This window comes from Bicyclus anynana, chromosome 2 (genome assembly GCF_947172395.1).
Source record: "Bicyclus anynana chromosome 2, ilBicAnyn1.1, whole genome shotgun sequence".
NCBI classification, from domain to species: Eukaryota; Metazoa; Arthropoda; class Insecta; order Lepidoptera; family Nymphalidae; genus Bicyclus; species Bicyclus anynana.
Window position 1 is genome coordinate 12,815,402 of NC_069084.1, and position 26,429 is coordinate 12,841,830.

The 26,429-nt window shown below is 35.4% G+C and overlaps 4 protein-coding genes across 13 annotated transcripts in view; 3 read left to right on the forward strand and 1 right to left on the reverse strand.

Moving 5' to 3' along the window:
- The window catches only part of LOC112045282 (eyes absent homolog 2), a 50,706-nt gene extending 45,658 nt beyond the window's left edge, over positions 1 to 5,048 (forward strand). For all 3 annotated transcript variants that reach the window (XM_024081397.2, XM_024081399.2, XM_024081398.2), the window contains 2 exons: positions 403 to 524; positions 1,530 to 5,048. In XM_024081397.2, coding sequence (XP_023937165.1) covers positions 403 to 524; positions 1,530 to 1,711 — 304 coding nt within the window. In that variant the 3' untranslated portion in view covers positions 1,712 to 5,048. The remainder of the gene's footprint in view (positions 1 to 402; positions 525 to 1,529) is intronic.
- Positions 5,049 to 5,649: 601 nt separating this feature from the next.
- Positions 5,650 to 9,782, forward strand: LOC112045302 (intraflagellar transport protein 52 homolog). The gene is made up of 9 exons (XM_024081427.2): positions 5,650 to 5,877; positions 6,598 to 6,815; positions 6,970 to 7,105; positions 7,519 to 7,667; positions 7,856 to 8,004; positions 8,393 to 8,540; positions 8,939 to 9,042; positions 9,276 to 9,417; positions 9,559 to 9,782. The coding sequence occupies exons 1-9, from the start codon at positions 5,765 to 5,767 to the stop codon at positions 9,726 to 9,728; spliced, it is 1,329 nt and encodes a 442-aa protein (XP_023937195.1). The 5' UTR covers positions 5,650 to 5,764; the 3' UTR covers positions 9,729 to 9,782.
- Positions 9,783 to 9,924: 142 nt separating this feature from the next.
- Positions 9,925 to 19,315, forward strand: LOC112045301 (uncharacterized). The gene is made up of 7 exons (XM_024081426.2): positions 9,925 to 11,335; positions 11,600 to 11,747; positions 12,224 to 12,385; positions 13,790 to 13,883; positions 17,675 to 17,833; positions 18,497 to 18,567; positions 19,054 to 19,315. The coding sequence occupies exons 1-7, from the start codon at positions 10,591 to 10,593 to the stop codon at positions 19,232 to 19,234; spliced, it is 1,560 nt and encodes a 519-aa protein (XP_023937194.1). The 5' UTR covers positions 9,925 to 10,590; the 3' UTR covers positions 19,235 to 19,315.
- A 524-nt stretch (positions 19,316 to 19,839) lies between these two features.
- LOC112045273 (nucleolar protein 4) overlaps positions 19,840 to 26,429 on the reverse strand; it is a 180,199-nt gene continuing 173,609 nt past the window's right edge. For all 8 annotated transcript variants that reach the window (XM_052889358.1, XM_052889364.1, XM_052889351.1 and 5 more), the window contains 5 exons: positions 25,714 to 25,952; positions 24,879 to 24,959; positions 24,659 to 24,732; positions 24,457 to 24,546; positions 19,840 to 24,052 (listed from right to left, as the gene is read on the reverse strand). In XM_052889358.1, coding sequence (XP_052745318.1) covers positions 23,826 to 24,052; positions 24,457 to 24,546; positions 24,659 to 24,732; positions 24,879 to 24,959; positions 25,714 to 25,952 — 711 coding nt within the window. In that variant the 3' untranslated portion in view covers positions 19,840 to 23,825. The remainder of the gene's footprint in view (positions 24,053 to 24,456; positions 24,547 to 24,658; positions 24,733 to 24,878; positions 24,960 to 25,713; positions 25,953 to 26,429) is intronic.

Below are 26,429 nucleotides of genomic sequence, written 5' to 3' on the forward strand. Positions count from 1 at the left end.
AAAATGGAAAAATGTTGATCTTTATCATGATGCCAATATCTTTGATCACGTTTATATAATTTTAAAATCTCTGTTATAATTAAATATGGTTTATTTTAAAATAATAATCCTATTCAACTATTTAGTTATATCAGTTTATTATTGACTAGGCTAACTTTTTTATCATATATACTGTTTACAGTTGTCGTGCAGAGAAAAAGACATACTATCGAACAATAGTGGCGTAGTTAAAATATAGCTGTCTCTCTCGTCCCAATACAATGAAAGAGAGAGCGATATTATTGATTCTGCTGCTATTGGTCGACATTAGTCTTTCACTCATCTCAAGATGTCTCATGGTGCGCATTTATGTGTCGTATATTTTGTAAATAAAAACGTCATAATTTTTATTTACATTTGCAGGGAGAATTGCGTGAATGTGCTAGTAACGAACACGCAGCTGGTGCCGGCCCTGGCTAAAGTCCTACTCTTCGGCCTTGGCGGAGTGTTCCCCATCGAGAACATCTACTCGGCCACCAAAACAGGTACATTATATCACATCTTTCATATTATAAATGGGAAGAGTAAGGGCTTTTTTTCTTTTACTTATATGACTAATTAGTATTTCAACTTTAACCAAAACTTATAATACATTATTATTATACCGACTGTTCGCGCTCGCGCTCTGTGTTGGTGTCATTCAAAATTCTCCGTCTCACTGACATTACATGTATTATGGGTCTGTGAAGTTTGTGAAGTATTAATCTGTGCCCGCGCGTTTTGGTCTTGTCACTTCGGTGCACGCGTCGTAATTCATTATCAAATTTTTTCACCAAGATGTCTGCTTTTACTTACCCAAAAATGTAAAGAAACTATTACAACTGCTGCAAGAATCGAAGTTACTTTTTATTAATCAACGCTGCTATTCATCCACAAAGTCATTAACACCGACTATGATAATGTCCAATAACTTAATCTTAATCTTTTTCTTAACTATTACTTTAAGTCACTAAACTTTTACTAGTCCCTAAACACTAACTCAAATGGTTTGGTCCGTTTAAGTCTTGTCACTGTATTCGTAACAGAGATTATATTACATCTTCATATTATAAATCAAGAAGTAGGGGTGTAAAAAGTGTAATCGGGCGAGGCTTGAAACTGTGTTTGTTATTTTCTCAAGTACCAGTAGATGGCGTTCTTAGAGAATTTTGAAACTTTGATTTCGCAAAACACAATCAGATTGATGGTAGATTGTGCCAGATAGGTTTCTGCCCTTTGGCATAGAGTATTTTCTTGTTTAAAACATACCTAAAATTTTATCCAGATATTTCCTTATAAATGGTTGAAACTAGCGCTGCATCTCATTGCATTTCAAGGGCCAGTGTCACCATCTTTTGATAAATGTTGGATATGTAAGTTTTGTCACTTTTTTACTTTATGTCAAATGACAAAGACAAAACTTGTCAAATTAGCTATCAGACACTTATCCGAAGATGCTGAAACTGTCACCAATTAAATTTAATTATAACATAGATTGTATTGTATTTCAGGTAAAGAAACGTGTTTTGAAAAAATCAAACAGCGCTTCGGCGATCGGTGTACGTACGTAGCGATCGGCGACGGGCCCGACGAGGAGGACGCGGCGAAGAAAAAGAACTATCCGTTTTGGAGGATATCGGGCCACTCGGACATCGCCGCGCTGTACAACGCGCTCGACATGGGCTTCTTATGATTTGCTGCTACTCTGGTACTTTGGTTCTCTTTGTATTAAATTTTTTAGAGAAAATATGGGGAAAAAATATGAAAATTATAATCAGAACACTGGGTTAGGCTACCAGGATATCATATATTCTGATATCCTGGGGTCATGGTCAGGGCAATCAATCTGATTACAAAGATGGAATATTGTCCGTCTTAAAATATCCGGAAAATTAGTACCAGTGTGTTCTTAAGAACCTTGTTCTGATCAGGAATTGTAAGTCTTCACAAGACAGTAGCATGTTGGACACTGTACTAGCAAGCGACTTATAAATAATATAATAAATATATTATCAAAACAAAAAGAAATATTTTCAATCAGTACGGTGGTATAGAAAATATCGCTCCCTTGTACTATCGTAACGAAAAGAGCAACATATTATAACATTATTCTCTTTCGTTACGCCAAAATCTTGCTGATGATATCACAGTGAAGCACTAATTGGATGAAAATAACTTTTATGTGTGAGCCTGGAACATTACTGGACCCTGTAATGTGAGGCTGAAAACATCCCATTTAAAATTAAAATGTTGTACAAATACTGTATATAGTAACTGTATATAGTACTGTATATAGTACTGTATATAGTATCTTGTACTGCTTTTTATTTTATGAATGTCGGGTAAAGTCTCGGATACACTGGCGCGTTTAAGTTTGCGACTTGAAACTAACAGGTCGAATGGTTAGTGCAACGCAAGACGCAAGTAAAAACGCAATTATTAAAGAAAATCACGGCTATTCATCTTTTCATATGAAAAAGTTCTGATGACCGCATATTATGTTTTATGAATAAATACATTTATTTTAATGACTATCAAACCATATCAGTAACGTCTTAGACATAGGGACTATTAAGTACAGTTTTGTAATATTGTTAAGTTTTTGAGCTTTCATGTCTCTGGATCGAGAAATTATGGTTTAGTTTAAAGCTCAAAGTCAGCTCAAAACTTACGACGGGAAATGTTTCTAGAATTTTTTTTTTTGTAAATATTTATTCAATTGTAGAAAATAAAAAAATAATACGTTAGGATTATTCTAATTCCATTCCTACTACGTAAGTTTTTATATAATCTATACAATGTACAGAACATTTTTAATTTTTAGAAAATATAAATGAACGATACTTGGAGACTTAGGAAAATTTTAAAGCGTTTGTTTTTCATTTGAAAGGAAAATTGATTTAATCGATTTTATCAAAAAAGGATGACACATAAAATTAATTTTGATGACAACATTAAACGATGTATTTTTTTCCCAGTGGCAATAATTTTATAATTATAAATATTTTTCTTATACTCTTTGGCCAACATAATTGATAAAAATATTAGTCAACTGAGGGTATTATATTTGTTATTTGTATTAAAATAACAACAAACTATGTATGTATAATCTAAGTAAGACACAAGCGACTCAATATTTTCGTACAATCTTAAAACAAATACTCTGTAAACAAATCCTAACCCATTTTACACAGTTATACATAAGTTCACTTTACGTTAATTTAAATTAAGCTTTTATACTACCAAATAACCGACAATATTACAGCGCTAGTAAAATGCTTTTTAATATTTTTTTAATGTACAAACTAGTATTTTTTATATCATTCTTCAAAAGCGATAAGTGGCTTTTAGTCTTTTTTAATGAACAATGGCCAACTTTCAAACGAATTTTTGATGACAATTTAATATTTGCGTCTATGGGATGAAAAATAATTATGTTAAAGTCATCGATCTCCTATGAAAATGAAATGAAAAGTGGATGCATAATCAGCGACCAAAAAACGTCCCCACTCAATGAATGCCAAATACAACTTCTTGGCACTCAATATAAGGAGTCTCATTTGCAAATTTAACCTTAATCTGAATCCTTAAGGTTGAATTTGCTCTGAATTTGGGATTTTATTGAATATTGGACTATATCTAAAGGCCTTTAGGTATAATTTTCTTTACCAATAATTCTAAAATTGTCAAAGCAATTAGCCAGTTTTTAAGTGAAATTTTCTACATGATTGTGCGTCCTTTTATTATAAGAGGTCAATAGTTAAAGTATAGAAAACAAATTTCTGAATAGCTTCATATTAAGGTTTATTAAGTCTGGAATAAAAGATATATATTTCTGTTTGAAGTTTGTACTATTTGCTTTATAATTACTATAACTGCCACATGTTATCTAGGACCAAGTGCAATTTTTACTGCGAGCAACGAACGTAGGACGCCACAAATTATGTAAGACCTTATTACATTTCGCCCTCATTCGCACGAGAGCTTTTTTAACGGGCGTTAATAAACTGTTCAAATACAACAAAATAATGCATTCCCAAATATATGTTCACATGACAGCGTTTTTAAAACACGATGTTTTTTTTTTTCGAGCAGTGTTGTATTTTCAATTTTGGGCGTTGGAAATAGACTTCATTATGAACGCTTTTTAACGTCAAAAAATTCTCGTGCGAATGAGGGTTTCGTGTAGGTCACACCGTGATATTCGAATATTCATTTTCAGTGGCTTTTAACTTGATAAGTGTCATATTGACTCTCCATATTCCGTTGTTGTAATATTGAATGAGCAAAAATTAGTGTGATTGTAGTTGATTTAAAAGACTTAAAAGGAATTTTTCAATTTTGTGCATGAATTTTGAAAAGTTTTCGGTTTTTTTAATTGTTATACTGAATACACTGTTACTATTTTTAATGTCACAACCTTGTACACTCACTAATTACCAATACAGTAATACAACTTCATTACCATTTTGGGTTCCAAATATGTAACAATTACAAACCAAACTCGCACATATTGTGTCGCACACATTTTATTTTGTGACTATTTTGTAAAACATATTACTTTGTTCTTACTCATACCTATAGTTATTAACTAAATGTATTATGAAACTGCATTTTTAAACGTCTTAATGTATGTTTGATTAAGCAGACATTGTTTAAAACGAAATGTGAAATCAATTGACGTACTGAATCTTATTGTTTGAGCAACGTGCCATTTATGGAACCACAGTAGTTACGCCACAACATTAGTTTTGGCTTTCTTTGTGTGACTGTACCTACATGCATTAAAAGAGATATTTTAAAATAATTATGTTATTATTATGCTATGTAATTTTGTTTGTCATGTCCTAATATTTTACAAGAAATAGCAATACTTTTGTATAAAAAAAAATCGAAAATTCAAAAAATGTAAATAACAGTTAAAATTTTAGATATTAAAGAAATATAGCTAATATGCTAGTGATATAAAATTTGATTAAAGAGTTATGATTAATCGAGTTGTAAATAAAAAATATATTATTTGATGATTATTTTTGATTGTTTTACTTTATCTTCATGTCTATTCATGTCCTCCAACGCTCCGAGCCGTGATAGCCTAGTGGATAAGAAATTAAATATCACGTGTTTCAAACGATGAAGGAAAACCATTTTGAGGAAACCTGCATACCAGGGAATTTTCTTAATTATCTGCGTGTGTGAAGACTACCAATCCGCATTGGGCCAGCATAGTGGACTATTGCCCTTACCCCTCTCATTCTAAGAGGTGACTCTACCTCAGCAGTGAGCCGAATATGGGTCGATAATGATGAAGTCGTCCCAAACAAAAGTAAATTCATATAGCGTGATGCTAACTCTGGGTTCATAATAATCAAATCAAAATTAATTTATTTTAATTAAGCTTGGTTTACAAGCACTTTTGACACATCAAGTCGAAAACTTAAAATTAAGGTTTCGAGGGCTCCAAAAATTGGTCCGAGAACTACGGGTAGTACTACTACTTAATAATAGATGACGCTAATTATGTCAATCATTTCTCAATGGCAGCATTTCTCTAGCTAGTGGCAACCCTAAATGCCAATGCCATTATGTCTAAAAAACTCGTTACTATAGTAACAGAACAGACTACATTAAACACAACAAAACGTTGTCATACCCAAGCAAAGAGTAGAGTAAGTTTACAAGTCATACCACAAGAAATAATATAACCACAAAAGTTATCTAATTATAATTGCTAATAATAATAAAAATGAAGGCAGTTGACACGATACTGTTCGATATATCTAAAAATGAACACTTCAAGATCAACGAAAACTTCAAGATGCTGCATCGCAAATTGAAAAGCGCTTGGAAGGTCATGATGTAGGTTTTTGGTATTGTACCTACTCTTACGTATAAATTGATCTTTGGATACAATTAGGCGTTTTAGTGATAGACTAATTACGTTATCAGTTTGTAAAATGGTGGTAAACTCCATGTAAAACCTTGCTGTGTTTGTTGTGGGCTCTTTTCGGACCAAGGCTTTGGAACCCTCGTAACTTTAATTTTAAGTTTTCGACTTTAATTACCACCAATAAATCATGACATAATTGTTTTGGGGACGAAGAAGCCCCCTGCCCAAGGCCTCGCACTGAAAGCGGCCTCACGTTCGTTCACTGGGGCGTTTCGTATTTAACTTAACTGAAGAATCTTACCCTTCCATCTATCAGACACTAAAGTTTAAAATATATTTTTATTTCGATTACAACTGAAAAATTAAAAAAATATTGGAAAACAATTTTTGGTGATGGCTTATTTGGAAACAGCTACTAAAAGAAAATATCTCTATAGTTCGTCGGCTAATTTAGTCCACGCTACGACCCCAATAGGGAGGTAACCTACTTCTTGTATAGTAATTTTATAGTTTATCCTACATGCAACTTTGAGTCCGATCAGTCAATCATCAGAGATAGGTACCTACTTAATTAGGAAAATATATGCAGTTATAATGAAGGCTTTACGTAGGTACATAAATAAAAGTTGGGGGTAGGAAGATATGTAGAACGACATTATACAATTGATATTGAATTTAATGCATTTCAGAAATCGCGAAGAAATATCTCCTCACATACTCCAGGATGTAAAGATTTTAGTAATACCAGGACCACAGAATGCATTTACAGATGACGAACTTGCAGCGCTTAAAACTGTGGTAGAAAGGGGAGACTCGGTGTTAGTAATGATGACAGATGGAGGGGAAGAACGAATGAACACTAATATCAACTTCTTTCTGGAAGAGTACGGAATCGTTGTCAACAATGGTAAATCTCTAAATCTACACCAAATCTATGAATCCCATTTGACTCTTCTTGTGTTTTATATATGACTATCTAGTAGGATCAAATGAATACAGGTATCTATTATCTAACATTCTTCTTTTATATTGAACATACCATTAATCCTCGGAAATTACAGATTGTGTTGTTCGCGCAAAATATCACAAGTTCTACCACCCTAAAGAGTGTCACATATCGAGTGGAATTCTCAACCGTGCTGTCTTGAAGTACATTATGAAAATGCCAAATTATATCAGTGAACCTGACGATTTTCTGTGAGTCCGCCAAGCAATACGGTCCATTTCTTTATCTTTTTTCAGTGCTTAAGCTACGAGTAAATACTGCGTAGTGCTAAGATACGACAATTCCCTACTAAGAACTTAAAGAATTTTCAAACATCTTAAGAAGTGCCAGAAATATCTAGATAGGTGTAGGTAGCCTATTTCTACATGGTGAAATTAAGATTGCTTAAATTTTGCTTTTTTCTTTGGAAAAATAGGTAACGGATATTTCACAAATGACCTCCGTCCTCTTCTTTCTTTTATTTTTAGATCACCTTGCATATGTAGCTACCTAATTGATAAAAGTAGGTAATTGACGGAGAGATATACCTAACTAGGATAGTTTTCTTCTATATTCTTGTTAAATCAACTCAATCAATTTGTAAATATGCTGCTATTTCTTTTAGCGAAGACCCGGCAACACCAAATTTTGTGTATCCCTACGGTGCAACGTTAACAGTAAAGAAACCCTCCGCAGCAATACTTTCCAGCAGCGACGTGTGCTACCCTGTCAAACGGCCAGTTGCTGCCATGTACATCTCAGAGAAGAGTGGTGGTAGGTAGATGAATTTCTTTTTAATCCAACCCAAGCCAAAATACTTTGATGTTTCACAAATATCCTATTCAATATAATTGAGGAATCACTTTGGCAAAATATGGGATAAAGCAAGATGTGTACAATCCAATAACCATAGATAGTAAGAATGAATAATGAGTTACACCGATATTTGTTATTCTATTTAGGAAAGCTTTTCGTCATCGGATCCGGACACTTTTTCGCAGATCAATACTTAGACAGCGAATGCAATGACCTCATTAGGGAGATGATTTTCAACTATTTGGGAGGTGTTACAGACTTTCATCTCAATCCAGTCGACGTTGAAGATCCTGATGTAAGTTGTTAAATTAGACGAAATCTATTCGGTATTATAAACAAGAATAATAACACTGATGTATATCATGATTCTATGAATCTTCGAGTAATACGAGTATGTCATTTACTTGAAATTGAAACCTTTATTTCAACCGATAATGATGAATTTATAAAACAAAGAAAATAATTTATAGGAGCTGCACAATTTAATGCTTGAAGTATCCTCCCAATTTCTACAGAATTTTCTTGAACTTTTTATGGAAATAAACCGCCAAGGAGATGATAGGAGCAATCTGGCTATTTAGGCTACCCTTTAGCAATCTAAATGACTGAACACCAATTTTTACGTCATATACATTGCAAGTCTCTTAGGAAGTTTTAATTGATTATAACGTGTATTGTTTTAGGTCAATGAATATCGGACCTTGGGGGATACTCTCTGGCTAAGCTCGGTACCATTACCAGAGCCAGCCAGCACTCCACCGCCGCGCCTCGCACCGTTGCATCCTCACGCGCTGTTCACTTGGACACTGTTCTCGCTAAATCTGTCGCATCGTACGTATCAACATCATCATAATTATCATCGTCATTTTCATTATCAATACCACCATCATCAATCTTATGCCACCCTGGAATCAAAGTTCAGCGATCAATGGCGAATTAGTTTTACTTATCATTTAACACTTTCTTTAGCTCTGTAACAAAAGTCTAGTTAATTGTAAGTCATCGTGCAACCATGTGTGCCTGGTGGTTTTTTGCCTTTCTTTCCTTTCTGGCGGAAGCCGAGATCACTTGATCAATATGATCCTCCTAATTGGAAAGTGTTTCCTTAAAAGTAAAAATTGGGTTACTCTCTGAAAACCGTCTATCAATAGCAATGAAACCGATTGATAATATATATAAAGATCACACAAACACACACACACGTATAACGTTTATATCTATTGTTTTAGTGCCTGAAGTACTAGGTTTATATGAAGAGCTAGGCGTTAAACATGAGCCTTTAAGACTGATAACTCCACAGTTCGAGACACCTTTTCCACCACTTCAGTTAGCTGTAAGTGATTTTGTACACTATCTGTTTAAATAATAGTAAATAGTTAATAGTAATATAAAATAATGATGATGATGAACTGCTTCGAGACCTGCTTCGTAGGTCTTGCGATTCCGTTACTTCGTTTTGACAAATTTTCAGATGTAACTAGTACGAGGCTCAGTCTGGTTAGTAGATAATCTATTAATTTTTGAATCTTGGAAATGTTTACAAATAAGTAACCTATATAATTTCAGGTGTTCGCACCAACCTTTAGAGAACCTCCTCCTCCACCATTAGAGCTGTTCGACCTGGACGAGGCATTCAGCTCTGAGCGCTCCCAGCTCGCCAGACTCGCTAACAAATGTCTGCAGCCTCACACAGCAAGAATGGGACAAGGTACTGCATGTTATGTTCTTAGCCAGCAATAATTTCTGATTCATAGAAGGTACTAACCTACAACAATAAACCATCCCCTCTCGATGATGAGTATGGCCCCTAACCTGGAGTTATTGAAGATACTTCGTTAACTTATTACAGGGGACGGCAGACAACTGGAAAACGAATTGGAATATTTTGTGCGTGAATGCGGTCGCGCCGTGCGACTGTCGCGAGCAGTGGTCACAGACGAGGCGCCCGCCGGAAAGCACATATTGCACCAGCTCGCCGTGCAGCTGGCGACCTTCAAGAAGATTGCACCACGCGATTAGCCCATTAACCCTTAGATCAACATAGATTTGAAATACCTGCCCCCCATCCCAAAGCCTATCGTAGACGCCCCAAAAACGTTCTTTACGTTCCTGACAATGTTTTAACGGACGACAATGCTTTCCAGGCAACACAAGCTACACAGTGTCTTCGCCGGTAAACACGAGGTCCCCGATTTCTGACGTGATCCGTTAACCACTCGTTTTTTGTCTTTCATCTAGGTCAATACTAATATTATAAAGAGGTAAAGTTTGTGGTATTCTATGTAATCGTTGAATATACTGAACCGATTTTGGAATTTATTTGCCACTAGAACGCCACGTTATTCCGGTTAATCTTGTTCCGGTATTCTCACAGGAATAAACTACGCGGGTAAAACCGTGGCTAATTAATATTATAAAAGATATAAAGCTAAAGATTTAGTACTACTACTACTGGATCGAATTAATAGGATTTAGTGGATGGATTTTTAGGATAGCCCAATAATCGAGGAAGGAGAAATGTAATAAGTATTGTAATATTTTAATGATATAATATACAGTTGCTAGTTTATTAGTTTAACAAACTTGGAATAACCACAAATATTTTAAACGAATAAAAGATTTAATTTTAAGAATTAAATGAGAATTGTTATTTTTAATAAAAAAAAAATTATAAAAGAATTTTATTTCATCAAACAAACGATCATTGGTTTACGGAACATTTCTTGATTTAATTAAATCATACTTGTTATTGACATTGCAAATGCTATGAAATTGAAAAAATTATCGCTTGGCTGCGAATATAACCGAGAAATGCATAAAAAAATCGTAAATATTTTATTGCGTATACTTGAAGTTTAACCAATAAGTACTCAATGGAACCATGAAGGCCCTCTTGGGTATACTTGTTATATTTATACCATATATAACGTACAATTATGCAAATGGCTCGCACGATTCAAGAATATTTATTAATACATATCCAAAGAAAGTGAATTCACCTCTGAAGAAGAGTATCCAATTGCATAACTCCAGAAAATTTGAATGGTTGGGCAAAGGTCAAAACCGTAAAAAGTTAAGCGAAAAGCAAAAACATTACACTTTTTTCCCACAGAACGCCGTTAATATATCATTTGACGTACCAGAAATTTCATATTTTCAGGCAGATACGAACCAAAAAAGAGTGAAAAAGGTATTGTCTGAGAATGGACCTTTCTTAGTACGAAAGAAAAGATCCTATGTTCCCGAAGTTAATAATACAGGAAATACAAAAGTAGCACGCAGGAGCAACAACGTTAAGCGGACTAGAATTAATAGAAAACTAGTAAAAAGTAAAGGTAGCAAGAAAAATGTAAGAAACTCTGCTTTAAGAAAAGGCAAGGGAAAAGTTACATCCAAAGTTAAAATTCCTCTGTTACAAAGAAAAGGAAAGGAAAGAAACTCAAAATTAACGAATACACGAATACTTAGAAAAAGGAATAAAAGACCGTCTGGTAACCTTAAATATGCTAAGAAACACAAGAACCAATCGAAAATGTTACCAGGTCGACACGGACTAACTTCAAAAAAAAATTATGGCAGAAACCCAAAACAAGAAAAGAAAAGCATAGGGAAAAACGAAAAGAAAGGTAAATTAGATTGATGTAATATAATAAATTATAATAAAGATTTAAAAAGCAACATAAGCGAGTTTACTTTCATTGCAACTTCCGAAATCCTAATTTACGAATGTTGTAACAGACTTTTCAAATGAGAAAATTAATATTATTAATCACATAATAGTAAGGAGAGTTTTAGAATGCAATTTTATCAGATATTCTACAATAGTTTTCTATAGAAATTTTTTCAGCTTTGTTTTGGTTTACTAAATCTTTTTGTTGTATGTTTTGTAGTAATTAATAGACGTTTGATTGCTGGAAGGGACGCCATGATACGGGAATACCCGTATATGGTATCCATACAGAAGGACCATCAGCACTGGTGCTCGGGAGCATTACTTAATCCACGTCTCGTTATCACTACAGCTAACTGTGTTTGGAAGTAAGCCTTTTACATTACAGATACGTATAGTTTAAGTAGTTTTTTTTTGTTACTTTAAACTGGTATTTTACTACACGCTTAATTGTAATATGGTACATTACCTACCTACCTATTAATATATAAAATATGGTAGGTAGGTAACGTTTTTAAGCAATTTTTTATTTCATAAATAAAATTCTGTTCATTGATGTATTATGAATACCTACCCCACTTAGAAATCAAGTTCTTCAACATCCAATGCTTGATTTGACACATTGATTAGATCCGACTTCCTTTTAAATATAGAAATCATGCCTGTTGATGCAATCTATGGTACAACATGCTTGCTATAGTTTTGACTTGAAAAAATTCTTTGTTAAGCTTATTTCAGTCTAATATCATTAATAAATTCGAATCTGGATGGAATACGTACGACCAAACTTTTTCTTGTTGCGATAGCCACCTTCTTTAATATATCTGATATACTTGATTTTTAGATCAAAAAGCGCCAGTCGCATGCGAGTAAGAGCCGGTAGCAGACACACGGATAGAGGCGGTCAAGTTGCCAAAATTCAAGAAGTGGCTAAACATCCTAAATGGAGTATCCGTACTCTACCAGATAACGATGTGGCTTTGTTATTACTCGATAGAAATATCAAGTGAGTCTTGATTTAAATATGTGTTTACTTGTAATTCTAAAATCTGCATAGATACTTACGTCGTATCTATTGAGTGTAACTGGTTCGAAAGACCTGCCTTGCATCACACCTACAGTCCTGTAGTTACAGGGTAACAAATCTAATATCATATTAGTTATAGGTACTTACACATATTTCGTTCATTATAATTAAGCTTTTTAGCGTTTATTATAAAAATGATCTAACGAGCTAGAAAAAAAATACAAAATTTATTTTTCATGTTTAAGTACTTCGATATTGATGTAATCTTTATTGGAAAAGAAGGAGATTACACCTCTAGCAGTACGTGAGGACATACTGACTGAATGGTTAAGCGAGTGGACGGAAACAGGAAATGGGACATTTACACGTGAGCTTATCCCCGACCTGAAAAGATGTCACAAACTGGCGTAAGCAGACACGGGTTGTTCAATACTAGTCTGTATGCTATTGGCAAGGCACAGAGTGAAAACTGCTACATCTGCGGCGAGGAGGGCACTCCGAGACATGCGATCTGAGGGCTGAGGGGAAAGGTGGAAGCGCAAAACCTCATTGCACGTATGGTAGCAGACGAGTAGGAATTGAGGAAGTATTCATAGATGCTCAGAGCTATTATGATTAGGAGAGCGGAAAGAGAACGGGCCACAAACAAAGAGAGAAATAAAAACTCAGTACGAAGAAATGCGTAGCGGTTCCGTATTGCCCGGCAGATAATAGAAAGAGAGAAAAACATATATATTTTTATTAAATTTCAATTAAAACTTACCTAATATAAAAATACAAGCAGAAGCAGAAAAAAATGCAGAATTGGCCATCCCAATACCACAGTTCATAAAATTTTTAAACTATATGCTGCCATAAACTAAATATTAATTTTAAATGTCGCCCTATGAAATGTTTTGCCGGGTCCACTCTGTCCTAAGGTTGTGAAACATGGGTTCTCAAAAAGAAATAAATTAACAGACTACAAGCCTTTATGAGATAAGTGTGTAAGAAAATGCTAAAAATTACCTGAAATTTCACACTAAACACAAAAGTACTGAAATTGACAGGATAAGACAGATAACTCATGTCTATCATATTGCAAAGAATGATTGGCTTCTTTGGGTATCTGCAGAAAATACCCCAGTTTTCACTCCCAATACTAATATTGTAAAGGACGATAAAAGATAGACTGGGCTAGACTATCCACAGCTGAAAAAAGCAGCTAAAATAACTTAGGAAGGCAATGTAAGGAAGGCTTTACACATATTGACCTCCGAACTTTGATTTGAGGACACGATGCTAATGATGAATATAAAAGCGGTTTAAAATACTAGTTAAAATATAAAAACAGTTTAAAATACTCGTATATATAGATTAGATTTGATAAGGACTGCATTTCAGATTTTCAGATTTCGTCCACGCAGTTGATCTACCTAACCGAGCCATGTGGCCTGCCTTCGAAGACGTTTGGGTCACAAGTTGGGGAGCGGATAGGGTGAGATTTGCAAATTATATCCCTGTTGTAAATTGTAATTAATTGGTTTAATTTTAATCGACATAAGAGTAGGTATTGATAGGCTTAAGAGTCGTGATAGCTTAGTGGATATGACCTCTGCCATTCCGGAGGTTGCGGGTTCGAATCCGGTCCGGGGCATGTACCTCCAACTTTTCAGTTGTGTGCATTTTATGAAATTAAATATCACGTGTCTCAAACGGTGAAGGAAAAACATCGAGAGAAAACCTGCATATATACATATGTGACAATTGGTAGGAGCTCTAAAATTTTTGCCATTTACCTACCATAACGTGGGTCATCTACTTGGTCCGTCAGATACCTAAAACTAACAAGTTTGTCTTATACTATATACTTCTTCTTCGGCCTCGCCTTTTCCCGTTTATACGGCGTCGGCTTTCCCAATCATGTGGCGCCATTTTGTACGCTCCTTTGCGTCATCGTCTGTCATGCCTTTATCTTTCAGGTCCTTACGGACCTTCGTTAACCACGTTGTTGGTGGTCTTCCCTTCCCCCGCTGCTTAGTATCCATGGAAAGGCACTTTTTTACGACATGGTCATCTGGTCTTCGCATCACATGACCGTACCATCTCAGCCTGGACTCTTTTGCTTTTTCAGCTATTTCTGCGACCTTGAAGCTCCCTCTTATGTGTTCATTGCGCACCTTGTCCTTGAGTGTCACTCCTCCCGACCATCGCAACATACGCATTTCTGTTTTTCTGCTCATGGGTTTTTTTTAGAGCCCATACTTCGCTGCCGTATAGGAGTGCTGGTCTGACGGCTGTCTTGTAAACTTTGCCCTTTGTTCTTATGGGAATCTTTTTGTCACATAATACTCCAGTAAGCGTACGCCATTTAGTCCAACCTGTTGATATTCTGTGAGATATATCCGCTTCAATTGATCCGTCTTCCGAAAGTATAGATCCTAGATATTTAAACGTTTTCACTCTAGGCAAGCTCGTATTTTCTATCTTTATGTCTGCGTTGATGTCATTACGGTCGAAGTTGCAAGACATATACACTGTTTTAGTTCTACTGATGCGTAAACCATTGGTTTCTAGTGACAATCTCCATTGCTCTAAACTTTCTTGGATCTATTGGATGTTATTTGAAATGAGGACCACATCATCAGCATATAAAAGGTTCCAAGGAGTTGGCCGTTGTATATTTGCTGTCAGATAGTTTATGACTGCATTAAATAGCAGAGGGCTGAGAGCGCTGCCCTGATGGACACAGTGATACAGTGATATCAAACGATTTAGACAATCCCGCTGGGCTTCTCACGCACGTTTTGACATTGTTGTACATGTCTTTAACAAGTCTTACGTAAAGTTCAGGGACACCATGAGCTCTTAAAGCCATATTATCGCCCTGGGTACGCGATCAAACGCCTTTTCCAGGTCGATAAACACTAGCCATAGATTTTGCTTATTCTCGCGAGCTTTTTCCATAACTAATCTGACAGCATGAATAGCATCAGTGGTCCCCTTTCCAGCAGTAAAGCCAAATTGATTTTCGGTTAGGAGGATATGACTGGTGAGGCGCTCACTGAGAACTCTTTCCCAGATCTTAAGGGTATGTGATGTTAATTTGATTCCCCGGTAATTTCCGCAGTCACGAACATCGCCTTTGTTTTTATAGAAAGGAACTAAAATACTATTTCTCCAAGTATCTGGCATTTCTTCACTGGATAAGATGTTATTAAATAATTTAGTAAGCCATACCTCTCCATCAGCTTTTAGTGTTTTCCATATTTCAGTCGGTATTTCATCTGGACCACTTGCTTTATGGGTTTTCATTTTGCGTATCGCATTTTTGACCTCAGCCGATGTGATTTTATTGATGGGTCCTAGCGTCATTGGTTCCTTTGTTTCTAACTGTCGCGGGAATTCATCATTTAACAGATGATTGTAGTGTTCAAGCCATCTATCACATATATCCTTATCATTTGTAAACAATACCCCTTCGCGATTTTTAACATACTTGGTGGTTTGAAAATCTTTTGAGCTATTGTGCCTTTGTCTTGCTAATTTATATATAAATTCAGTGTCAGTTGCTAGTTCTAGGCGTGCATAAAGGTCCTGCTCTGCTTTATCTCTTTCAATAGCCACTGTTCTTCTGGCAGCTTTCTTGGCCACCTTGTAGTCCTCTCTGTCTTTGTCTGAACATGTTTTTTGCCAGATTTTGAATCGAAGTTTCTTTTCAGCCACTGTTTCATTGGTTTGGTTGTTCCACCATTTTATATCTTTTTTGTTATTTAAAGCTCCTTTACTGATTCCTAATAGATTTTTGGCGTTACTAACACAAAAATTTTCAAACTTTGACCAGGTGGTATTCGGTGTCTCACAGTCACAATGGTTGTCACAGAAATAGCTCCTAATATTGTCTATAAGTTTACTTCCTTTATCACTGGGAAGGTTGTACCATTTTATTTTGGTAATTCTAGCCTTCTTTTGTTTAATAGGTGTTCTAAGTTTCATGGCTGCAAGCAATAGTCTATGCTGTGATGTTAGAGGTTCGCCAGGAATTACCTTACAGTCCTTTATTTGCCTGAGATTACGCTTATCTATTAAAATATAATCTATTTGGGTTTGTGCATTTCCACTTTTGTAAGTGATGAGATGTTCGTCTTTCTTTTTGAAAAATGTATTTACTATATGCGCGGCTGCAAATTCTAGTATTGTAGTTCCCTCATTGTTATGGTTTCCAAAACCGAACCCACCGTGTTGTTCCTCAAACCCGCGCCTGTTGGCGCCAACGTGACCGTTTAAGTCACCACATATAAGCTTTTGCTCTTGTGCTGGGATAGAGGATAAGACAGTATGCAATTCCTCCTAGAACTCCTGTTTTTCGGTTTCGGGATAGCCAGTTTGTGGCGCATACACTGAGAGAATGTTCAAACATGGCTGCTTGTCCAAGGCCAGTTTTACTGAGATGATACGATCACTTGGTCTACTAATATCAACTACTTTTTGGCTAAAGAACTGATCCAGTATTATTCCCACCCCATTTTTAGTATTCTCTTTCCCGTTATATATTAGTTTAAACCCCATTCCTATTTGTCGTGATTTGGCGCCTTTCCATTTCGTCTCTTGCACACAGCAGATGTTTATGCGACGTCGATCAAGGATACTGCTTAGTTCTGCACTGCGTCCAGTCATAGTACCAATATTCCAGGTGGCAACCCTAACCTCGGACATTGTCACTACGCTGTGTTTTGCTCCTTCGTCGCTTGAGGGGAACGCCCTAGGTTTTTTGCAGCTCCATGTTCTTCGTCGCTTAAGGGGAACGCCCTAGCCTTCATCGTTACTTTAGTTTTGTTGTGCCTCATGATTGGTATGGTTGTTTTGGCTTATGTTTTACGGTCGGTTGCCACCTGACACCAAGGTCGTAATCTTCCTGGAAGACTTGAACGTTGCCGTTGGCCCTTGCGGGCTCTTCCGCCGCCGCTCTAATGAACGCTCCGACCTGAGCGCCCATCACAACCTAGGACCTCTTTCGTCGAATATGTCGACGGAGCTCCGAGGTTGGGTTTGTTAACGGAGTTTTCTCACCGGCCTTTTTGGTCCACGGGAGATATTTTACATCTCCTACCCTTCAGCTTTCTTGCCAGCGGGCATTCCCCTATCCGCCACCTTGGGGACGCACTCTCTAGGGTTAAGGCTTCCCTGAGAGCTTAGAACCTGCTCTGAGGCTACGGTTTCTCCGTTATCAGAAGTACAATTTAGTCTGCTCCTCCGACATATATGTTTTCTTTGATTGCCTTTGTTTAGCGCGATGGTATAGTCCAATCATCGGGCGTGACGTTGCAAGTGTACCACGCGATGTTGCTGGACCACGATAAGTGCAACAACGTCACGATGCGCTTCGGTGTGGCCGTGTCGCGCAACTTCATCTGTGTCGCGCAGACCGGGAGACGTGCTCCGTGCACTGTGAGTATTGTCAGTTTTAACACATTCGCTGCGGTATGAGTTCAATTGACCTCGTAAGTCTAGCTCCTTCAAGAGTTACGAGGTCGATGGACCTCGTATCACACATTTTAGTATGAGGTCATTAATCTCGTAACGCACCCGAGGAAAGTACAGAAAAATCAGTTCCGCAGCGAACGTGTTAAATTTCTTTTTCATGTGTAGGTATTTACTTTTATTACTTCTTTAGAAGTTTCCAGTGGGTCTACGAGTAAGATATGCACCAAGACATAGATATCTCGAGACGAAAGAAAGACAGATATCAACCAATATCAGTCGAAAATAGGTATTGCTCTGTCTTTCATTGCATAGGGACAAAAGACTTAGCGATATTTTAAAGTTTGTGGTATTGTATTGGGCTATCTCTGAATCTACTAAACCGATTTTGAAAATTCTTTTACCAATAGAAAGCCACGTTATTTGTGAGTGTCCTAAGCTATATTTTATCCCGTATTCTCACGGGAACAGGAACTACGCGGCTGAAACCGCTGGGCGCCGGCTGTCGGCTAGTTTATTATAATAGGTATACCTACCTACGTATTACAGGACAGATATGTTTAATGTTAGAATTTACCTAACATAAGCTAGGAAGAAATTTTGTTTTTGCTAACTATCATTGTTTTCCAGCGTGACACAGGCGCACCAGCTGTTAGCGACGGAATAGTATGGGGACTTGCGTCGTGGGGTATTCGGAAGTTGTAAGTACCCACGATTATCAACTGTATTTATATAAGATCCCCATCCTGCAGACTAATTCACTAATTTTGATTATATTAGTTGACATATACGAAATTAAGATTTTTTTTTTAATAAATTTTCATTCGGGGCTTACTGACCACCGTTCGTGGATATCATACATCAGGCAGATGACATTTCTAAGTTGATTTGATGTTTATTCTAATAGGTTGTTAATAAATATCAAATTAGTGAATATGCCAGCTGGGCTCGATTCCCATCTCGGATTGGTTTTTGGGTTTTATAATTTCTTTATTTAGGAGGCATCGATAGGTAGTTACCACCCTACTGGGAAGTAGAAGCCGTCAGAGGTATGAGGAGAATAAACCTGTACCTCTTTGGAAACCCGCTTCTAACTTAGAATGCATCGTCACTTATTATCAGGTGAGATCGCAGTCAAAGGCTAAAATGTCATTGAAAAAAAAACCTTCTTACGTATTATGTTCCAGATGTGGCACAGAACGCTATCCAGCCATGTTCTCGTACCTAGCGTCGCGGTCAAATCTGGACTTCATCACCAACGCTACCAGCTACCTGATGTCTGATAAGAGGTTCTACCCATACGGTGACCGGTTCGTGCTTGGAAACGAGGTTACTACCTCAACTGACGCTACTACTAACGTATTTTAGCTGATTAGTATTGTTATAAGTAGGCATTAGTTATTAATTAAACATTTTTTTATTACCTTAGGATTTTTAAATATCAGACTTTGCCCTTAAGAACTTTGATTCGATGCGGATGACATTTTTAGAAAAATGAATAATTCCAATTACAGATTTGCAAAATGATCGCCAAATTCGTTTAGTGGCACTTTAAGAACTAAAATATTTAGGTTAAATACTAGAATAAGAAGAGCTAATATATTTGGGCTAAATACTCGGCATTATATAACGATTATATCCAAAAAAATAATAAATAACTATAATAATAGTGCTTCTAGTCACTTCTACGAAAGTGCTACGACGTAGATAATAATAATTGAACGTGGACGACCAATGTTATGTTTCTATATATACGGTGTAACCTTTAAAAATAGAACTTTAGAAGATTTAATCTCAAAAGTCTGGAAAATCTAAACGAAGGTTAAAGTTTCACATCGTCACCTACCTACAACTACATCCAATTTTTTTTAAAATTAATCAAGCAACCTACTTGAAAATTGAGTGGCAGGTAACCTTGTAATGGTTCTTAAATAAGAAAAACTGTCGAATTTAAGCAGAATTAAAACAAATACTTATTGTATATGAGCATATTTAATATTTTCTTTTTCAAAATTGTAAAACTCACATTTTGAAATTGCAAAAATTATAACTAAATTCTCATATCGTTTATAGTAACAATCGCCATTTGTTTACTTCATTTCTGTATTACTCTCAAAATTAATAATAATCGTAAACCATTTATACATCTCTAATAATAATATATTTTAATGTCTAACAAATTCATTTCAACTTTTTACCACGATTTTCGTTATTTTTCGTTATCCCAACATCAACTTTCTCATATTTCTAATCAACTTTTTTTATAATACTCTAAACATACTTTTTACAAATCTCCATTACAAGAACTACTGTCTTCTTTCTAATGCACCGAATGACGTAAGTTTTAGAAAAATATTGGAATGATCTGAAAAGTAATCCAAAAACCTCATCTGGATTTAGCGCGCATGGCCTCTCTAGTTAAAACATTTTATATTCTCCGTTTTATATTCGAACACTTGCGTACACTAAGGATTATTTTCTTTAAGCAATCAGGAATTGTCACTAAATAAGAAATTAACCGGTTTTATCAAAACATGGCATAAATTAAAAAAAAAACAAGCAACACAATAGTGTTAATATTGCTTGTTAACATTTACTAACATGATTTTCTGAATATATTATGTGACATCGTTATTAACTAGGTAATTCATATTTCTTTTATTTTTCTCGGAAAACAATGCCTTTCACTATTTAATACCGTATTACGTACATGTATAAACGCCCAGTGAACATTTAAATCGTCACCGTCAGCATACATTTTGATTCGAAAAAAGTTCCATTAAGACAACTGCCATGCGCACTAAAAAACAAAAACCTTACTATTAACACATTTGAATATAAAAAAATACATAATAATAAAGAATTAGAATAATCAATTCGATTCTTTGGCAATTTTTCGTATTCAAAAGTGAATTTACAATTTTTTAAAAACTGGCACAAGCTTTTATACTATTGAGAAAAATTGGCAAAGTGGAAAAACTATTGTACATTCTGTGTAGGACTGCAGAATTTTTGACTAATATTACTATACCTTGATGTATACAATTTATGCTAAATAACACGGAGATGGATTCACACTGGTATGTGCATCCATTTAGTGAGACACATATTTCAACAAATCTAAACACATGTATGGATTTGGAGATTACTAAACGAGAGATTGGAGTAGCTAAACACTTTTGTTTTTTTTTTATTACAGCAACATAATCAAAGGGCTTATTAAAATCTTTGTTTATGTTGGTCATAATATAAATCCAAAAGTTTTGTATTGACTTATTCGAATTCTCACCTGTTCTAATAATTATTAATATTCGTTGTCTACAGCGAATATTTTTTTTGAATTTGCATGTTTTGTACTTCAAAATAAGTGTCTTTAATTTTTGTCGTAAATACATAACATTGGTTCTCTGCCATTTCAAATATTATTCTTTAAGAACATACAGATAAAAGATTTGTTAACTGAAATGATTTCACGTTTGATTAGTCAAAAATTCGCAGTCGTTGAGTGGCAAAGAAATAAGCGGTTATTTGAATTATCGTCTATTTTATGTATGTGTTAACTTATTTCTTAACGAAAACTATTGTCTATTACACTATTGCATGAATTATAGTAAACTGGCCGAAACTGTGTTAATTTTAGAGTAACATAATATTATAAAAAGACAAACTTACGTTAAGTACTAACAACGGAATATAAACAACATTACGAGGTATCTCGAAAATTACAAAATAAATTTAGGCCCAACATAGAAACTTTATACCAAGAAGTGTCAATCAATAATAATGCAGTTTATTTTCAATAAATTGAACCTTAATTTGTACACTGTAAGCATTACCTAATATTAACACTAACTATACCTGGCCATAAAATCTATGGTAACAAGTAAATACAAAAAGTCGGATGTTTATTGTACTGAGCAAAGCGAAAAATATGAAAATCTATATAATATAGCAACACCGTCACATAAATTATAAAAAGAAAAAATGACCTTCTATTTTCAAAATATACACAAAAAAAGCTTCTAAAAATAATTACCAATGTTGCTATTATTAAGAAAAAAGCTACCAAAATTACAAATTTGGATGGAGCCAATCACGATACCGTAATATATATTTGAATTAATATTGATATATATTAGAAATATATTAATCGTTTGTAAATACAACTACAGAACTATCAGTATGATACAAAACAACAAATAAATTCGTGCTTCTTAAATCTAGAATGCCATTTTAAAATCTAATTTTAGACTCTGTTATGCTAAAACTTACAAAGACAAATAATGTATTTCGATCACCAAAATTATAATTTAAATATATAGTCAGCTGCCGCTAAATTTTAATTACTAATATATCGCACCAGGCAAGAAAATTTTTGACCTTACACTAAAAACTCCCTGATTTTTTTCTTATATCTAATTATACACAAAATAATTTTGTACTCTTCGACGAGTTTAGAATGGCAACACTTTTTACAATATGGCAGCTTTGTACGAACGCCGAATACATACTTTTGTCGAAACTCGTTAACCTTAATGGAAAGTCCTAATGAATGACAAAGAATGATTTTCTTATATATTAAATTAGATATAATTAACAAGATCTTATCATAATGCTTGTTAAGCACTCGAATGGTTATTTGGACAGTAAATTAAATATCCGTAGGATTAATTTATATTTTTGGACCTAAATCAGGTCGCGAATAGGACGAGGTTTTTATTCGTTATTTTGTAAAAAAAATACTAAAATGTAAAAAATATTTTTTGGGTCTTAAGTCAATTTGTTTACGAAGCCAAAGGTTGCAAAATGCACTAAGGTTGACTCCAAATTAACCCGGGTTTTAAGCAATATACATTTAGTTTTAAAAACCAACTAAATAATAATTACTAGTTTTATATCATCGCCCCAAAAATTTACTCATTATTATTTGACTATGATATATCGGAATAATAATCGGTTTTAGTGAATAAATAAATATGTAAAACTAACATGTTTTACATTCACAGAAACTATAAAACAGTCTATATAAGTCCTAATAATCTGATTGGTGGAACAATATTTTGCTGCACCAATCAGATAATTTGGTGACGTCATATAAATATGGCTGTCAGATAACAGTGTATCTTTCAGTGAAGCGTTTTTAATCGGTTCTTCATAATTAAACGTACGAGATAGCATTTGCCACTATTTACAGTTAGGCCATACTAAAACATAAAAATTGAGGTGGAACATTTTATATCCAAAGATTTTGCTACCATTTGAAACACAAAATGATAAATAACTTATTTTAAAAAATTGGGAAAATAATTAAAGAACCGTAAACAAAAATATACAGTTCTAGATTTAAAGCAGGTAAGAATTCTACTGCTTTTCAAAATCAATAAACATCATTACACCATCAGAAATATTATACTTCCAAGTAAAGCCGATGGTGTACCCCAAAACCAAATGCGTCAGGGAAGATCTTGAGAATGCGATCTAGCAAAAATATACAAACACAACAAATACTCAAGGTACTTGTATTGCGATTCCATACTTCAGATTATTTCTATGGGAATCCACAAATTTACTCACGCGTCCTAAAAATGAACGCTAATCTACCATCAACTTACGATCTAGCGTTGAATTACAAAAAAATATTTACATAAATCTTTGACCAAAGTTCTTGAATATTTTCTTGTTTTTGTCAATTTGAATACAGTATGTCAACAACTCTGACGATCCATTGAACACTGGCAATTCAACGCAAGATACGAGTAGATTACTACATTGATACCACAAACAACAGTTAATAAAATTTTAAATTTAGGACACCAACTTGTGACACCAAGATCGCCAAATATTCGACACCATTAAAATATAATAATTTTACCACAAATTTCTAAAATTGCACGTAATTGTCCATTCAGAAGTATCCGAACTTAAATCCGAAGAAATCTGGGAAGGGTTTAGGTGTGTCCTAGGGTTGGTTTAGAAGTAACGCTTCTAATTCGTCTGCGGATCGTAGAAGGAAGGCGGCCGACTCACGGTACCCGGTGATGAGCTGCCGAACAGCGCCGACTTCTGCTCCTGACAACTTGTGAGAGAGAAGTGACTTCTGGGACCCCGAGCCTGATAGAGACGATGACGTAGATGTCGCGTGCAGTGGAGTGGACACTGATGTTTTGAGCGATAAATCTGTTGGGGCTGAAGAAAAGTATAATTAGCCTCATTTATCAACTGATCATATCAAATTACAAGATTAGGTACATAAAGGTAACCCATGAATGAACGAATTAAAATCTGTTTGTATACAATTTATAAAAAAAAATATAATTTCCAATTGAAATAATAGCAAAATTTGTAAAAGAACAGACAACTGCCTCAACACGAAGCCACAGTAACAGTAGAGCTGATTTTCAGGCGAGACCTTGTGGTCTAAAACGATTATTTATGACGATTGATTTTTATTATTATTAACATGTTTAATTTGATATAAAAATCTTCTCATCCCATAACCAGCTCGGAGAAGGTCGTCTTTTATCGGAATCGTTCACTCCGTCTCCACAGACTGAGGGAATCACGAATCATTCATTAATCAAAGAAAGTACCTGTCAGATTTGGAAATGTGTGCGTATGAGCAGCCATTGCAGACAATAATGCGCTTTGGTATGCAGCCATTGCCGCGTTCACTCCAACACCTGAAAGTTAACAGACAAAAAGTTAACATACAAAGTTTCAATAAATTAAGTATCTATGCAGTATATCAAAATGAGTAACCAATAGAAATCAGTAATATAGAAAGTATATTACCTGTAGGAGGAATAGCGGTCAGAGTTGACAAAAGTGCATTGCTTGATAAAGCTGAAGTCGGGTTTGTATTTGAGCTGAAAAATAAAATAAATCATTCACTAAAATATTTAAAAAATAGCACTGAATAAATATATCAGAACTGATATACAAAGTGCAAAATTTAAGGATTATATTTACTTCACATGTTATCTTTTGTTTTTTATAATTGTTATTTATTTACCTTTGTCTTCCAAAAGTTGGAGGATTCCCAAATGTATTAGGGAACGATGGTCTGAACAGCGGGGCAGGGGAAGACGCTGGGCTGGAACAAATAGATTGAGTGATTTTATTAAATCAGTCCGTGAAAATACCATATCCCATAGAGTTCGAACAAAACAGTACGCCATTGGAATCGCAAATTTATCGAAGCGCTGCATTGACCTAACGAGGTGAACAAACGACATCAAAGCCAATCTGCTCACGGAGAATCGCTGTATGCAGGCGGCTTGAAGGCAAGCTATTTAAAAGTTCCTCATGTTATCATCAGCCTTTTATTCAGGGCCCTCTGTAGGAACATGTCTCTCTCTTAACAGAAGAGGAAATTCGGAGCGGGTTAGTAGACTTATGGAGGTCATGTTTGATTCTCTTTCTACAAACGCTAACGCTTCGAAAACTTACAAAATGTATGGGAATGACAGATCTGATCGACAACTTGATTACATGACCTGTCGATAGCAAACGTCATTCCCATCTATTTTTAAACTTTCAACACTCGAAGTTTCGAGAATCGACGTGGCACATGGCTAGATGACAGGCCGAGATGTTAAATAAAACGACCGAGACTAACGACATGGACTCTCCGAGACACGGGAGTGTAACACCAGCGATTTCTCCAACTCTAAATTTCTCTTGATTTAGGTAATTATCCAATAGTAGTGTCTCAGATAACAGGTCTAACGGCTGATCCTGGGCTTTCCGAGACACGGGAGTGAAGCACCAGCAACTTTCCAACTTCAAATTGCTGCCCAAAATTTTCGGGTAGGTACCTAATTATCCAGTGGAGACCACTCACTCACCTCGCGGTCTTGCTGCCAGTGTTCCCATTGGCGTTATCGAGCTTCAGGCTGTTGTTGTTGAGCAACGGGTTGTCCAGCGCGGGGCTGGAAGGCGGGCGCGTGGTGTCCGCCGCCGCCTTGCTGTGCGCGAGGCTCGTGGCCGCCGAGCTGCTGACTGAAGTGCACGCGCTGCTCATGGCCCCACTGTAGAGGCTCAGGAATGACGAGGCCACTGCAGATGTCGCGGTCGTGTCTATGGCCTGTTGGAGAAGTTGCATTTGGTGTTGCTGTGTTGGTTTCATACTTTAATTTTTAATAAGTAATTTACGAGGGCCTCATAGCATAATTTCATTTTTAGTAAGAAGCTTATCCTTTGAAGTTTTGACCCTCTATTAATGGTGTTGGCGTAGAACTGAAAATTTTGACAGACGCCCGCATCTTCGTTGGTGGGGAATTATTTTGTTTTAGGTGCAAAATTCTCTTTCAAGTCTATATGTAAAAAAACTTAACTGTTGCCTGAAGTCTGACTTAATCTACCTGGAAAACGTATGAAAAGCCGTATGTACACATTTATACATTATTAAATATCATGTAAATATTCATATTTAAAAGCAGATCTCCCCTCCCATTAAATTACAGACAACAACTATTATTATGAAGAGTCTCACAAACTAATTTCGAAAGTATATTTTATTTTTTATAGCGGTGCCATTTAATATGATATCATAACATTCCAC

What these genes read in the sequence shown, in the direction of transcription:
- LOC112045302 (XM_024081427.2), top strand. Translation starts at nt 5,765, where the DNA reads ATGAAGGCAGTTGACACGATACTGTTCGATATATCTAAAAATGAACAC. An exon ending in AGTGAACCTGACGATTTTCT is followed by an intron (nt 7,106 to 7,518) that starts GTGAGTCCGCCA and finishes TATTTCTTTTAG; the next exon opens with CGAAGACCCGGCAACACCAA. An exon ending in TTCCACCACTTCAGTTAGCT is followed by an intron (nt 9,043 to 9,275) that starts GTAAGTGATTTT and finishes ATATAATTTCAG; the next exon opens with GTGTTCGCACCAACCTTTAG.
- LOC112045301 (XM_024081426.2), top strand. Translation starts at nt 10,591, where the DNA reads ATGAAGGCCCTCTTGGGTATACTTGTTATATTTATACCATATATAACG. An exon ending in TTACTCGATAGAAATATCAA is followed by an intron (nt 12,386 to 13,789) that starts GTGAGTCTTGAT and finishes ACTGCATTTCAG; the next exon opens with ATTTTCAGATTTCGTCCACG. An exon ending in TCGTGGGGTATTCGGAAGTT is followed by an intron (nt 18,568 to 19,053) that starts GTAAGTACCCAC and finishes ATTATGTTCCAG; the next exon opens with ATGTGGCACAGAACGCTATC.